Source organism: Saccopteryx leptura, chromosome 3, assembly GCF_036850995.1.
Source record: "Saccopteryx leptura isolate mSacLep1 chromosome 3, mSacLep1_pri_phased_curated, whole genome shotgun sequence".
Taxonomy (NCBI): Eukaryota; Metazoa; Chordata; class Mammalia; order Chiroptera; family Emballonuridae; genus Saccopteryx; species Saccopteryx leptura.
This window is the reverse complement of record NC_089505.1, coordinates 16,669,559-16,684,669: the sequence shown is the minus strand read 5'-3', so window position 1 is coordinate 16,684,669 and position 15,111 is coordinate 16,669,559. Positions and strand designations below refer to the sequence as shown.

General features: G+C 46.4%; 1 protein-coding gene across 2 annotated transcripts in view; it reads right to left on the bottom strand.

Annotated features, from left to right (window-relative positions):
• Positions 1–15,111, bottom strand: part of LRP11 (LDL receptor related protein 11) — a 39,075-nt gene that overhangs the window by 18,815 nt on the left and 5,149 nt on the right. For both annotated transcript variants that reach the window (XM_066373009.1, XM_066373010.1), the window contains exon 2: positions 13,449–13,606. In XM_066373009.1, coding sequence (XP_066229106.1) covers positions 13,449–13,606 — 158 coding nt within the window. The remainder of the gene's footprint in view (positions 1–13,448; positions 13,607–15,111) is intronic.

The following is a 15,111-nucleotide window of genomic DNA, read 5'->3' as shown; positions in this document are numbered from 1 at the left end:
TTACAAAGGTCACCTAGCGTCAAGGTCAACATCAAGGCTAGGGTGGCCCTGGGCAGCTGCAATAAATCAACAGGGCCTGCTCGAATGGGGGCTGGGTGACGGCTGCACTCACCCTCCTGCCCCTGGAGCTGCAGGGGGCAGCAGCTTGGTGTCCACCCGTCCATGAGCGCTCACCCCTCTCCCCTCAGTCAGCTTAGACCTGGCTGGATTGCTCAGATTCCCTGGGGAAGGCGGATTACCAAGGTTGCCTTAGGAGTCCGGAATCTCCTTCCTTCACTGCTTTCTCTCTCTTTTCAATTCATCAGACGGTTTACTCAGTGAACACACGGGCACAGAGGTTTTCTTTCCAAGTACAGCACACAGGGAAGTGTCAGCGGTGGGCTGGAACAGGGGCAGCGCCCAGGCCCCCTGATGTGACTTATTAGTCTTGTACAAAGCCTTTTACTGAATTTACCAATGGTGGCCACTCCTGCCTTCTGAATTCCCTACTTCCCTGGCTTGTTTCTGTGTCCGAATCCCCCTAACTGTTCCTAGCCGATCACCCTTATGGGCTTCCGTCCTCTCCCCAAACCCAGGGCACCACCCCGGTCTTCTGTTCTCCTCACCACCAAGCACACCCTGGTCTTCTGTTCTCACCACCAAGCAGCTTCCTGGCCATCGCAGTGAGGGCAACAGCTTCTGAGGCCGCGTTAGACGGTGTGATTGGGGGAGCCATATTTAGATGCTCAGTCTAAAGACTGGTTGTTGTTTTTAGCCTTCCCAATGACACTACTAACTGCTTAATATCCTACTTTTAAAAAAGATCCCTTTTCATTTCATAGTTTGCATATTATTCTCTACCAATGAATCCAGCCTCATACATTTTATTACACTGATGCAATAATGTAACTTGAAATGACTCACCTGCTTATTCTTATTTATGAACTAAAATTTGGACTCCTGCACATATCCTTGGCTTAAAGAATTTGTCAGTATTAGGTGCATACATGAGCAGAATGCTTTACAACCATTTAGCAGCAATATAATGAGACACAGCGCTTAACACACCTTAGGCTGTTCAAGTATCACCCAGAGCTCCTGCTACAGGACAGATTTCCAGTCCTCGGCCTCAGAGTCCGAGTCAGTGGGTGTGGAGAGTGGGGTCCTGGAGTCTACACGTAACAAGTACACCCAGTCCTCGGCCTCAGAGTCCGAGTCAGTGGGTGTGGAGAGTGGGGTCCTGGAGTCTACACGTAACAAGTACACCCAGGTGATCTGGTGACCACACTGGAAGAAGCACAGCTAAAGTGGTTACGGGGGTGGAACCGGGTGTCTAGCACAGTGGTCCCCAACCCTTTTTGGGCCACGGACCGGTTTAATGTCAGAAAATATTTTCACGAATTGGCCTTTAGGGTGGGACGGATAAATGCACAAAATAAAATTATGCGACCAGCGTAAAAACTGTGGTATTTTAAAATATAATTTTCAAACTTACAAAGATAAGCGTCAAGAGTGAGTCTTAGACGGATGTAACAGAGGGAATCTGGTCATTTTAAAAAAATAAAACATCGTTCAGACTTAAATATAAATAAAATGGAAATAATGTAAGTTATTTATTCTTTCTCTGCGGACTGGTACCAAATGGCCCATGGACCGGTACCGGTCCGCGGCCCGGGGGTTGGGGACCACTGGTCTAGCAGACGTGGGTGTGAATGCCCGCCCCACCCCGAACCGCTTTGCAACCTTGTACACATCACTTATCTATCTAAATCTGCTTCCTCATCTGTAAAATGAAATAGCACTGACCTTATGAGGATCAAATGAGATAACCATCTGAAGGCAGCTTAATGTAAGACTTAAGTATAACACAACACAAGATTAAATTTTATCTTTTAGTCCTGGCCAGATAGCTCAATGGGTTAAAGCATTGTCCCGAAGTGCAGAGGTTGCTGGTTCAATCCCCAGTCAGGGCATAGGCAGGAACAGCTTGATGTTCCTCTCTCTCTCTCTCTCTTTCTCTTTCTTTTTTTTTTTTTTTTTTGTATTTTTCTGAAGCTGGAAACGGGGAGAGACAGTCAGACAGACTCCTGCATGCGCCCAACCGGGATCCACCCGGCACGCCCACCAGGGGCGGTGCTCTGCCCCCCAGGGGGCGATGCTCTGCCCATCCTGGGCGTCGCCATATTGCGACCAGAGCCACTCTAGCGCCTGAGGCAGAGGCCACAGAGCCATGCCCAGCGCCCGGGCCATTTTTGCTCCAATGGAGCCTTGGCTGCGGGAGGGGAAGAGAGAGACAGAGAGGAAAGCGCGGCGGAGGGGTGGAGAAGCAAATGGGCGCTTCTCCTATGTGCCCTGGCCGGGAATCGAACCCGGGTCCTCCGCACGCTAGGCCGACGCTCTACCGCTGAGCCAACCGGCCAGGGCCTCTCTTTCTCTTTCAATCTCTCTCTCTCCCCCTTCCTCCCTCACTAAAATTCAATAAACAAACATTTAAAAAATTTTATTTTTTAAATATGAAAAGAGCTTAATATGGTAATTAATTAACATACCTGCTATCTCCACTGGTTGATTCTCATCTCAAGCTGAATAGCGGCACCTGTGTTTACAGATGGGGACCTGAAACTAGTCCCTCACTCACTGAGACTGTGGCAGAACTGCAACCTCCAGCTGTAGAACAGTCTATGGGCTGTCCCATCACTTTTGCTGCAAAAACTTGAAGCTAGAGCAGCGATTTTCAACCTTCTTTATTTCATGGCATACACAAACTAATTACTAAAATTCTGCGGCACACCAAAAAATGTATTCTAGTTTTTGCCAATCTGACAAGAAATTAAAAAAATAGGTATAATTTTGATTTATTCACACCAGATGGCTATTGTGTTGGCTGTTGTCTTTTTTTGGGGGGGTCTAAGGGGAAAAGAGGTCAGCCTTAAACGTCAGGTACTGCATGTTTTAAAAACCTCTGCGACACACCCGAGTGCCTTCTGCAGCACACGGAGTGAAAACCGCTGAGCTGGAGAGTAGGAAAGGCCACCTGTCCTCTGCTGCTTATTCCAAAGGGACGTTAAGCGGCACGCACCGCCACACTGTCACGTGTCTTCAGGCCCACTACACGGAGAGGGTACCAAACAGGGCTCACTTACGTGAGTGCTAAAGACTACCTGACAGGCCCGCAGAGGAAACACTAGAGGAGAAGAAAGCTACGAGTCTGGAGTGGGCTGCTGGTCCTCAGAGACGAGAACAGACTGAGTTGAAGTGACAGTCTGAGAACAGGCGGAGATCAGTGAGTTAGAGGAATACGGTTTAAAACAAGAGAAGAACTGTGGTTGGGAACTTTAGGCTCATATTTAACTCTCTCTTTCATGTTCTACCACTCCATCAGGAAAAAACCATTGGCTCTACTTTAAAACCACATCCCGAAGCTGACGGCTTCTCACCACCCTGGTAACGACCCCAGTTGGAGCCCAGCCTGTCTCTTCCTTAGTCACTGCAGTGGTCAGGAGACCTGAGATCCAGTGGGACTGGGGCCTGACACCCCCTTCCCCTGGAAACCTTCCCTCCACCACAGTCCACGTGGCTGCAAGGGAAGGAAGGGGCAGTTAGGACCTCTGCCTGGGGATAGCAATGGACTATGGTTACACCACTACTTACTGCTCTTGGGACAGGGAACGTGGTGGCAGACGATGGCCATGGTGGGATGTGCTGACTGGGCCCTGCAGCCTTGAGTAAGGTGGTGTGAGCTAGAGACTCCCTCCAGGCTGGCCCGCCTGAGCGCAGACAAGAAGACCTCAGCTGCCGAAGGCCAGCAGCTGTGGGCTCTGCTGCCCAGGGAATAGAAGAGGAGAGGTAGACTACCGATCAGAAAGAGATCTGTAAGGTGGGCATGATGGGGACGCTGAGTTCGGCCATAAGAAAGAAGTGAAGATGAAGTTAATGGAGACTTTCAGGGACCAGAGGAACCATAAGATTAGGGAGCTGGAAGAGCCATCCACATGGACACTGTCATCACCCAGGCTATGCCAGAGCTCTGTATGAAGGCAAACGAGTCACTGGGCCTCTGGTGTCAACTCTTAACCCACCAGTGTCAAACTACAGCTATAGACCTGAGGAAGCCTCTTCCAACTCTGCAGCTCAAAGGACAGAGTATCCCCTGTCCTGGGCTTTGATGCTTCCCTCTGCCTTCGTAGACTTCTCCTCTCTGATGCAGAAAACACCAGCTTTGGATCCAGACCATGGCCATCACCCTCAACACCTTGGGTGCACTCAAACTTAGCTCTGTTCAGATCAAATATCCCTCCCCTAGCTCTTCTTATTGATTTAGTGAACAAAGGCTTTATTTTCTGAAATCAGATATTTAGAATATATAAAACTGTAAGATGGATGTTTTCCCTTTGAGCACCTAGATGAGACTGCCAGACATCTCCTCACCTATATATGACCCTGGGAAGGACTTAAAGAACTTTATAGACATTTCTGAGGTGTTGGGAGTCAGGATAAATGTATACATATTTACACACGCATACACACACAAGTACCCAGTATGTAACTTGAAGAAAAATATTATCTTTAACAAAACAAGATCTGCTAATCTTTGATGGTTGGCCTCTGGCAAGCCAGCAGCGCATGACTCAGCCTGCCACTGTAACTCAACTCCATCTCCCCACACAGGGATCTAGTGTCAAGGAACACAGTAGGGTTTGTTTATATATACTAAATTACACACATATGTACACATATACAGTGTAAACACTCACCATTATATATGTTTATCTATATGAATACCTAACTATTCACTCCAACAGTGGCTCCTAAACTATGTAAGGCATTTGGGAGTAAATCAGTTATAAAAGAGTGATGTGGCTCTGGCCAGTTGGCTCAGTGGATAGAGTGCTGGACCCGCATGTGGAAGTCCTGGTTTCGAATCCAGTCAGGGCACACAGGAGAAGCGCCCATCGGCTTCTCCACCCCAACCCCCCCTTGCCTCTCTCTCTCTCTCTCTCTCTCTCTCTCTCTCTTCCCCTCCTGCAGCAATGGCTCAATTGGAGCAAGTTGGCCCCAGGAGCTGAGATAGCTCCATGGCCACTACCTCAGGTGCTAAGAAGAGCTCGGTTGCTAAGCAATGGAGCTATATCCCAGATGGGCAGAACATCACTCCCTAGTGAGCTTGCCAGGTGGATCCTGGTTGGGGTGCACGCTGGAGTCTGTCTCTGCCTCTCCTCCTCTCACTGAATTAAAAAACAAAAATAGTGATGAAACATGTGGTACAAAATACTTCCGTAAGAGATTCCACTGAACCAATGAATGCAAATGTATTGTATTTATTGCCTTCTGTTAACTAATCCAACTTGCAACATTGAGTAAGCTCTCTACTGGTGGTTTGAAGATCATAACAATCATTTTTATAATCTATGTCATCTTCCCACACGTTTACAAAGGAGACAATGAGGCCATTACCCTGAGGCCAGGAAATGAACTGGCGCTGTGACTGTCTAGATACCGCAGGTGCACACACGTTTAGTTAGGCTCTGCTCTTCAGTTAAGGGCGCCTTTTCCCATCTACTTTCCATTACAAATACGACACACAATTCCACAGAGAAGCAAAATGAATCCAACAGCCTGACCTTTCTTGTTACACATGATCAAATGAATGGGGTTAGATCACATTCACAAAAAGCAGAGCTCTGACTTGCATATCTCGCTCAATTCTGGAGGGAGAGGATTTTAAGAGTGTTTCCTCAAGAGTTGGCAATTTCTCTAATTAGTCTCTAGGTGTCTATTCACAGAATGCTGATTTGAAAAAAAAGGTGATTTTAACACCCTTTTTTTTCTATTAAAAATAAATGAAGTTATATGGCTGATAATGTGGAATAAAGAAAAAATAATTATAATCAAGCACCCTAAAGGTAACTATCAGTAGCCATTGTATTTATTTCTTTTTGATCCTTTATTTAGACTTTTTTTTTACATAATTTAAATTTTCTATAAATTACAGAGTGGGTATCTTTCAATCAGTCCAATGTAGAAAATGATCATACATCATCATAAAAAAGAATAAATGCTCTAATGTTAAAAAAAAAAAAAGAGTTGGGAATTTCTCATATAATCCTGCCCAGATGAGGGTCATATTCAGAAGGATAAAGGACCTTACTACTTGTAGGTCTGAAGGGATAATAGGAGGTGGCTTCACCCAAGCTTAAACCTCAAGTCATCTGAGGTAAGTTAGAGCTAACGTGGGGGTTCCCCAACAGAACCTGGGAGCCATACAGGCTACCGGCAGGAAGGAAGAAAACAGCTTGGCCTTTTCCGGTCTTTTTCCCAGCCTCAGGTCAGTGTTTTGAGTGTCTCCCATTGGTTCCTGCCTGGATGCCAGAGCTCAAGGGAGCCTGGAAGTTGTAGTTCTCCTTTTTTTTTTTTTTTTCATTTTTCTGAAGCTGGAAACAGGGAGAGACAGTCAGACAGACTCCCGCATGCGCCTGACCGGGATCCACCCGGCACGCCCACCAGGGGGCGATGCTCTGCCCATCCTGGGCGTCGCCATGTTGCGACCAGAGCCACTCTAGCACCTGAGGCAGAGGCCACAGAGCCATCCCCAGCGCCCGGGCCATCTTTGCTCCAATGGAGCCTTGGCTGCGGGAGGGGAAGAGAGAGACAGAGAGGAAAGCGCAGTGGAGGGGTGGAGAAGCAAATGGGCGCTTCTCCTGTGTGCCCTGGCCGGGAATCGAACCCGGGTCCTCCGCACGCTAGGCCGACGCTCTACCGCTGAGCCAACCGGCCAGGGCCCGTAGTTCTCCTTTTTTATAGAAGGAAGAGTGAGGGAAAAACAGTACAGAGTAGCTGACTATCTTTTTGTTACTAATTTGTGATTTTATTATGGTATGATCAAATACTGTAATCTATATCAGTGGTCTCCAACCCCCGGGTTGCAGACCGGTACTGGTCCATGGGCCATTTGGTACCAGTCCACAGAGAAAGAATAACTAACTTACATTATTTCCGTTTTATTTATATTTAAGTCTGAACAATGTTTTATTTTTTAAAAATTACCAGATTCCCTCTGTTACATCCATATAAGACTCATTCTTGACGCTTGTCTTGGTCACGTGATACATTTATCCATCCCACCCTAAAGGCTGGTCCGTGAAAATATTTTCTGACATTAAACTGGTCCGTGGCCCAAAAAAGTCTGGGGACCACTGGTCTATATGATAACAATGGTTTGGTATTGGTTGAGACTCACTTTGTGACCCAGGACATAGTCAAGTTTTCTAAATGTAAATGTTCCAGTGTTAACACAATTAAATTGCTTATCTTGAAATTTCAGGAAACAAAGGGAGAAATATTTTTGGACTGAGGCCTTTCTCTGACTCATCAAATCCTCTCAAAACATTCCATGTAAACTGGGGTACACCTTTAAATCTGGTCAGGATTAGAAGCCTTTAGAAGTAGAGAACAGAGGGCAAAACAACCTGTTCTTCCCTTCTACAACCCCTGTCACATTTCGCTACGTGTTGTTTCAGAATATGTTTACAACCAGTTTCCTCTGCCCTCCTTTCCCTTTCATGCCTCCCACTCAACCCCATCAGAGAAGAATCACTTTTAATACTGAAACTGAAACATGCTTTTAGATCTAAGTAGAGCTGCTTAGAAGAGCCAGAAGCGGGAAGAAACAGCATATAAAATCACGGGGGCAGGGCACACTGAGCGTTTAACGGTATGCAAAAACATACATAGAAATGGAAAAGCTAATCTCCCGGGCACTTCATCCAGGGACTCCGCTCCGTGGATGCTGTGTGCAAGCCCTTCCTGGGCATCCCGGCCTCTCTAACTGGGATGACTGAAACAAGGAATCTTACTTCATCATTTTCTTATCTCCAGCAGGACCTAAGTTCTAAGACTAGGAACTTCGATGTTTGATAAATGAATGGACGAAAGAGTGACGAGAATGCCCAATAATATGAAAGAAGATAGAGAGAGGGTTGGAGAGAAAAGAATTAGACAAAAGTTCTCATTGCTCCCACCAAGAGCAGGACCACAGTCCCTGAGAACAGGAGCCGATCTCCTTGACTCCTGGCTGTAAAGCAGTTTCTACAAACATCAGCACTGCTCTCCTGTTTCTTCTCCTGCCTTTCTCTGCCTTCCGAACCAGGAAGTTCGTAAGAGTATAGTACTGCACAGACCACGGGCAAATGGCCAGCTATCCTCTGGGGAAAGCCAGGCTTGATTCTCCTTTTATATGCCTCCTGGTCGTGTGCCCCGGGGTACTGTAATCAGAGAATACACAGGGAATCTGAACGCTCTTAGGCATTCCAAAGTTTTTGCACTATAGGATGTAGATCAACCAAAAGTTTTCAAATCAATATGTGAGTCCTATCATCAAAATATTAAGATTTTCTCCTCTGAAAAGCCTTCTCGGCCTTTTTCTCTGCTAGATTTAATCTCTCCTGCTCTGAATGTCAGTAACACTTGATTTCCACTTTCTTACAGCCTTGCCACTTTCTACTCGGTAGTGTTATCTGCTCCACGTCTAGCCTCCTCAGCTAGAAACAAGCTACTTGCAGGCACTGTCCCCCTACAAATTCTTCAGTCTTATTCCCTTACTCCTTGCCATTAGAAGGTCCTTGTTTATATATCATACACGTAAGTAAATCTATTTTGACTGTAGTTTAGTTCAATTATTGGTCAAAAAGACCCCACAAATGTTTTGCATCCTGAAATGTTTAGTATAAACCAGAACAGTTGCCTCTCCCCGAGTGCCCACTTTGTGCTCTGCAATACGCTCAGTGCTCTCTTTGCATTTCCTATCTTAACATCCACTGAACTCTTATATCTGGTATTTTATCCTCTTTACAATTGAGAAAGTTGAGGTTTAAAGAATGAAGTGATTTTCCCATGTTCACCCTGGAAACTGGCAAAACCACGTGTGAACTCAGGCCACCTGATTTCAAGTTACAGGCTCAGAGCCATTGTAGGATTCTACCTCCTGCTGAGAAGAGAAAGGCTTTTCAAGTTCTTATTTCAAGAATCATTTCTTGGCCCTGGCCAGTGGCTCAGTAGATAGAGCCTTGGCCTGGAGTATAGATGTCCTGGGTTCAATTCCCAGTCAGGGCACACAAGAGAAGTAACCATCTGCTTCTCTCCCCCTCCCTTTCTTCCTTTTCTCCCTCTTCCCCTCCTGCAGCCAGAGGCTTTATTGGTTCAGCGATGGTCCCAGGCACTGAGGATGGCTTGGTCTGAGAGTTGGGCTCAGGCGCTGAGGATAGCTCGGCTGGAGCATCTGCCCCAGATAGGGTTGCCAGGTGGATCCCTGTTGGGGCGCATGTGGGAGTTTGTCTCACTATCTCCCCTCCTCTCACTTAAGAAACAAACAAACAAAGGAATCATTTCTTTTTTTTTTTTTGTATTTTTCTGAAGCCGGAAACGGGGAGAGACAGTCAGATAGACTCCCGCATGCGCCCAACCGGGATCCACCCGGCGCGCCCAACCGGGATCCACCCGGCACGCCCACCGGGGGCGACACTCTGCCCACCAGGGGGCGATGCTCTGCCCCTCTGGGGCGTTGCTCTGTGGCGACCAGAGCCACTCTAGCGCCTGGGGCAGAGGCCGAGGAGCCATCCCCAGCGCCCGGGCCATCTTTGCTCCAGTGGAGCCTCGGCTGCGGGAGGGGAAGAGAGAGACAGAGAGGAAGGAGAGGGGGAGGGGTGGAGAAGCAGATGAGCGCTTCTCCTGTGTGCCCTGGCTGGGAATCGAACCCGGGACTTCTGCACGCCAGGTCGACGCTCTACCACTGAGCCAACCGGCCAGGGCAAGAATCATTTCTTAGAAAGAACCAGGCACAGTTTATAAACAAGCCAGCCACCTGTAGTCTGGAAAAACAAAATACTTCATTAAAAAAAAAGTTCTTTAAAGTCCCTTAAAGCCTCACAGTGGAAATGACAGGAACTTTGGAACTGTGAAGGGAGAATGACAGGCTTAAATTCAGGATGACCAGGAAACGCAGACTGACTGCAGGCGCCTGTGATACAGGAAGCCTATCGCACTGTAAATGTGCCCTAGAAGTGGAGTGGATCTGCCCTACTGGGATTGAGCTTTCGTAAGTCAGTTCACCCAGGTTTCTATTTCATGAGATATGAAATTCTTCCCAGGGAGATTCTTTTTCAACACCCCGTAATCTCTTGCCATTTTGGTCTTTCACAGCTTGTTACAACAATCTTAATCCATGAAATGGGAAAGCACCAACGGTGAGGTTGCTCTGAGGATTAAAGAGGTGTCTAAACTGTCTGCCACTGAGTGGATGCTCAGTCAATGATGCCTTTATTCTGATGAAGTCACTGCAGGGTGAGAGTTTATCTGTGGAGGCATTTGTGAATAGCCACCATTATAAGACACAGACTTATTTAGTTGCAATGTTTCTCCTGTCCCAGACTTGGTCACTAGATGACAGTTCTATAACTTCGGGTCCACTGGCCATCACCGCTACACAATGGGCTGGGGAGCTGGTCCAGATTTCCCTCTTGACGGCGCCTCCATCAGCCCTACCAGCCTATAAGAAGTGTCTAATTCTGTTCCTCCTTTATAAATATATTCAACAAATTAAATGCTGAATCATTACCATTATTTTTACTTAACACTCACACACGCAATTCATCATTTATGGAATAAAGCTTTTATTTTAGTAGTATAGGTGAAAAGCTAGACAACTGAGGTAAGTTTGTTAGCCGCTCGAAAAAGCATATCGCAGAAGAGACAATTAACAGTCTGTGTCCATCTCAGGGGAGCTCTTTAGTGGTAGATCGACTCATCCAGGATCTTTTCTAATCAACCTTAGTCAAAAATTTCAGTAAAGGGAGATTCGTTTTGCAGCTGACACAGTGCTTGGAAGAAGAATAAATATGTCTGACACTCAAAAGTTCAAAACTATTTCTATTGTAGATGAAAACCCAAAAGCGGACAGGTAAAAAGGAAACGTGAGGTCCTGCGCTCAGGTTCAGTAAGTCAAATGCACAGACAAGACGGGGAGGCCACCGGCAGCTGTATGTGTGGAGGATGAAGCAGGTTCTAGGTTCTAGGTAATCCCACTAATAGAAAACTCCAGGCCCTGACCGGTTGGCTCAGTGGTAGAGCATCGGCCTGGCATGCAGGAGTCCCGGGTTTGACTCCCGGCCAGGAAGCGCCCATCTGCTTCTCCACCCCTCCTCCTCTCCTTCCTCTCTGTCTCTCTCTTCCCCTCCCACAGCCGAGGCTCCATTGGAGCAAAGTTGGCCCAGGCACTGAGGATGGCTCTATGGCCTATGCCTCAGGTGCTGGAATGGCTCTGGTTGCAACAGAGCTACAGCCCAGATGGGCAGAGCATCGCCCCCTGGTGGGCATGCCGGTTGGATCCATGCAGGAGTCTGTCTGACTGCCTCCCCGTTTCCAACTTCAGAAAAATACAAAAAAAAAAAGAAAACTCCACATGCACCTACTGTGCAACGCAGCTACTGAAATGGTTTATGTGAATTAAGTTTCATTAATAGTAGAGACGATTTCTGGATCATCAGAGATGATCTCTGTTTCAGGAAGATACACACATCTGCAGGTGACATAGGGTGTCACCTAATCAGGGGTGTCAGATTTTAAGAAGCTCATAGGTAAACCTGAGAAAATCCAGAAGGAGCTGGATGGTAGATGGTCTGAAAATCAAGTCATGTAAAGGACATCTGCACGATGTCAGAGGGTAGGGTTCTCAGAAGAGCACTGCAAGTTATGACGCTCATTTTTTTCAGACTTCAGGGGCTGTCACACAGAATAACAAACAATGTGTTCAGTGCTTTTCCAAAGAGAAGACCTAGCACCAATGCACAGAAGTAACAGGGAGGCATATCCGGTCCACCAAATAATGACAGCTGATTAAAGATGTCATAGGACGTGACGCGAGGTAGCCAGCATTCATCTCTGGACACATCTAGGCAGAGAGTGGGAGTCCCACGGAAGGGATGCCACAAAAAAGGGCTCTTACATGGATGGGAGGCTGGGTACCATGCTGAACAAGGGTCCAGCCCAATGCTAAAACTGCACAGCCACTGAGTAAATCAGTGTGTGTAAATCAGTCTTCAGGGCCTGGGTGATTATTGTTTGTATTCCAACAGAACATAGATCACTGCTTCCCCACAGAAGGGAGACCATGTGAAGACACAAGAAGGAAAAGACAGACAACTATAAGCCAAGAGGAGAGGCCTTAGGAGAAACCAATCCTGTTGGAACCTTGGCCTTGGCCTCCTCCACTCCAGAGCTGGAAGGAGATAAATATCTGTTGTTTAAGAATACAGTCTGTGGTACGTGGTGGTGGCGGCCTTAGCAAACCAATGCAGATTTTTCCCACTTCCTCAAACTGAAGCGGTCTGGATGAAGTTTATCCGCCCCAGCCAGGAAGTACCACTAACCATAAAAGGTGCTGACAGAATTAATAAAAGGCCACCTGCCGCATGGCTCAAGACTCAGGGTATGTCTGTGGCTGCTGATAAGGGGCTCATTTCCACCTGTAGCAACTGCAGCCTGGCCCAGGCGAGCCTAATGAATATCAGGGTGGAGCATGTGATCAGGAATATCACCTGCACCTCCGCTCACTTATTCCCTCAGTTATCTCAAGTAGGTAAGATTTTTGCTTTCTGGACCACGTGAAGAATGAGTTCATTCTACTGTTATTGTCCTCTTGATACTCCTTTGCATTTTTCTTTTCTTTTTCTTTTTTTTTGTTTGTTTGTATTTTTCCGAAGCCAGAAATGGGGAGGCAGTCATACAGACTCCCGCATGCGCCCAACCGGGATCCACCCGGCACGCCCACCAGGGGGCGACGCTCTGCCTATCTGGGGCATCACTCTGTTACGACCAGAGCCACTCTAGCGCCTGAGGCAGAGGCCACAGAGCCATCCTCAGCGCCCAGGGCCAACTTTGCTTCAATGGAGCCTTGGCTGCGGGAGTGGAAGAGACAGAGAGGAAGGAGAGGGGGAGGGATGGAGAAGCAGATGGGTGCTTCTCCTGTGTGCCCTGGCTGGGAATCGAACTCGGGACTCCTGCATGCCAGGCCGACGCTCTACCACTGAGCCAAACGGCTAGGGCCTCTTTTCATTTTTCAAACATTCTACCTGGATGCTGAACTAAGAAATTAAGATGCCAAAATTTTAAATGGCAATCTGCCTCATCAAAACAAAGAACAAATCTTGTTCCTCGAAGCTTTTTTGTATCCTGGAGAAGTGCACAAAAAAGCAACAAGAACTAAATAAGCTACCAAACAAATGATTAGGATCACTGCTGACACAGTAGAAAAGTAAATTTATGGACTAAACCATTTTTTGGACAATCACTCTTAAACTTTCTCCATTCTATACCTCTTCTGCTAGCTTGCAGACATTTGGGAAACGTAAGTCAGAGGACATTACCAAAGACCACTTCACTGACATATTAGCTTCCATGACAATGACGACATGAATTACCTTCATGTCCACCGACGGGTCACCCTCCAGCAGTGTCCACTCATACTGGATGATGGCGTTGTCGTCTGTGCTCTCCCGGCCATCCAAAGTCAGCCCGTCTGTGGGCAGATGTAAAACCACATCCTGTCCAGCCTTGCTGAGTGGGGACTCATCTTTTTCTGCGAGAGAAAATAAGCACAAGAGCGATGATTCGCTACTTCCTTCTAAGTCAGGGGTTGGGAACCTTTTTGGCTGAGAGAGCCATGAACGCCACATATTTTAAAATGTAATTCCGTGAGAGCCATACAACGGCCCGTGGACATTACGCATTATCCAATAAAAATTTGGTCTTGTCCCAGAGGACAGCTGTGATTGGCTCCAGCCATCCACAACCATGAACATGAGCAGTAGGAAATGAATGGATTGTAATACATGAGAATATTTTATATTTTTAATGTTATTTTTTTTTATTAAAGATTTGTCTGCGAGCCAGATGCAGCCATCAAAAGAACCACATCTGGCTCGCGAGCCATAGGTTCCCGACCCCTGTTCTAAGTACTTGAGAGAGGTATCTTGTCTGCTAGGAGAGATATAGTCCAGAAAAGAAGTGCTAAAAATATAGAGTAACTGAAAATTACTTTCTCATTGATTTCCACTGTATTTCCCTTCCGTTATAATTAAAATAGCAATAAATTATAAATGTGGGACTCAGCTGTATTACATGAAGAAGTGTAGAGTGTGAGCTGTGAGCAGTAGCCTGAACAAAGTTGTGGGTGCAACACTGAACTAGGCCTCCAATGTGTAAATCTGGAGTAGTTTTGTTCTCTAGAGTGAAATTTTCACTTAACTCATAAACTACTCATGTTCAAAGTTCTGTTAAAGGAATTTATTTATTTTTTTAATTTGAAATAGGCCTGACCAGGCGGTGGCACAGTGGATAGAGCATTGGACTGGGATGCCGAGGACCCAGGTTCGAGACCCGAGGTCGCCAGCTTGAGTGCGGGCTCATCTGGTTTGAGTAAAAGCTCACCAGCTTGAACCCAAGGTCGCTGGCTCGAGCAAGGGGTTACTCAGTCTGCTGAAGGCCCGCAGTCAAGGCACATATGAGAAAGCAATCAATGAACAACTAAGGTGTCACAATGCGCAACAAAAAACTAATGATTGATGCTTCTCATCTCTCTCCGTTCCTGTCTGTCTGTCCCTGTCTATCCCTCTCTCTGACTCTCTCTCTGTCTCTGTAAAAAAAAAAAAAAAAAAAAAAGATATAACTCATAAAAAATATACCTCTGATATAAAGTTTCTTATCCTCAAGTTTCAAAAATAGGAGTGATATAGTATATACAGTGTTCAATAGATGGGAAATAAATTACATTTGGAATGTTAAGGCAAGTACTTTAATCCATATAAAATAAAGCCCAATAAAATTTTCTGGAGTCTAACTCTTCATCTAAGAAAGTAGAAACCTACAGCTTCTAATAACTAATTTTCTAAAAAGATCTTATTTATTTATTTATTTTAGAGAGAAGAAAGAGAGAGAAAAGGGTAGGGGGAGTGGGAAGCATTAACTCATAGTATGTGCTCCTCAATGTGCCTTGACTGGGCCTAGGGTTTCAAACAGGTGACCTCAGCGTTCCAGGTCAACACTTTATCCACTGTGCCACCACAGGTCAGAATGTAACATCTA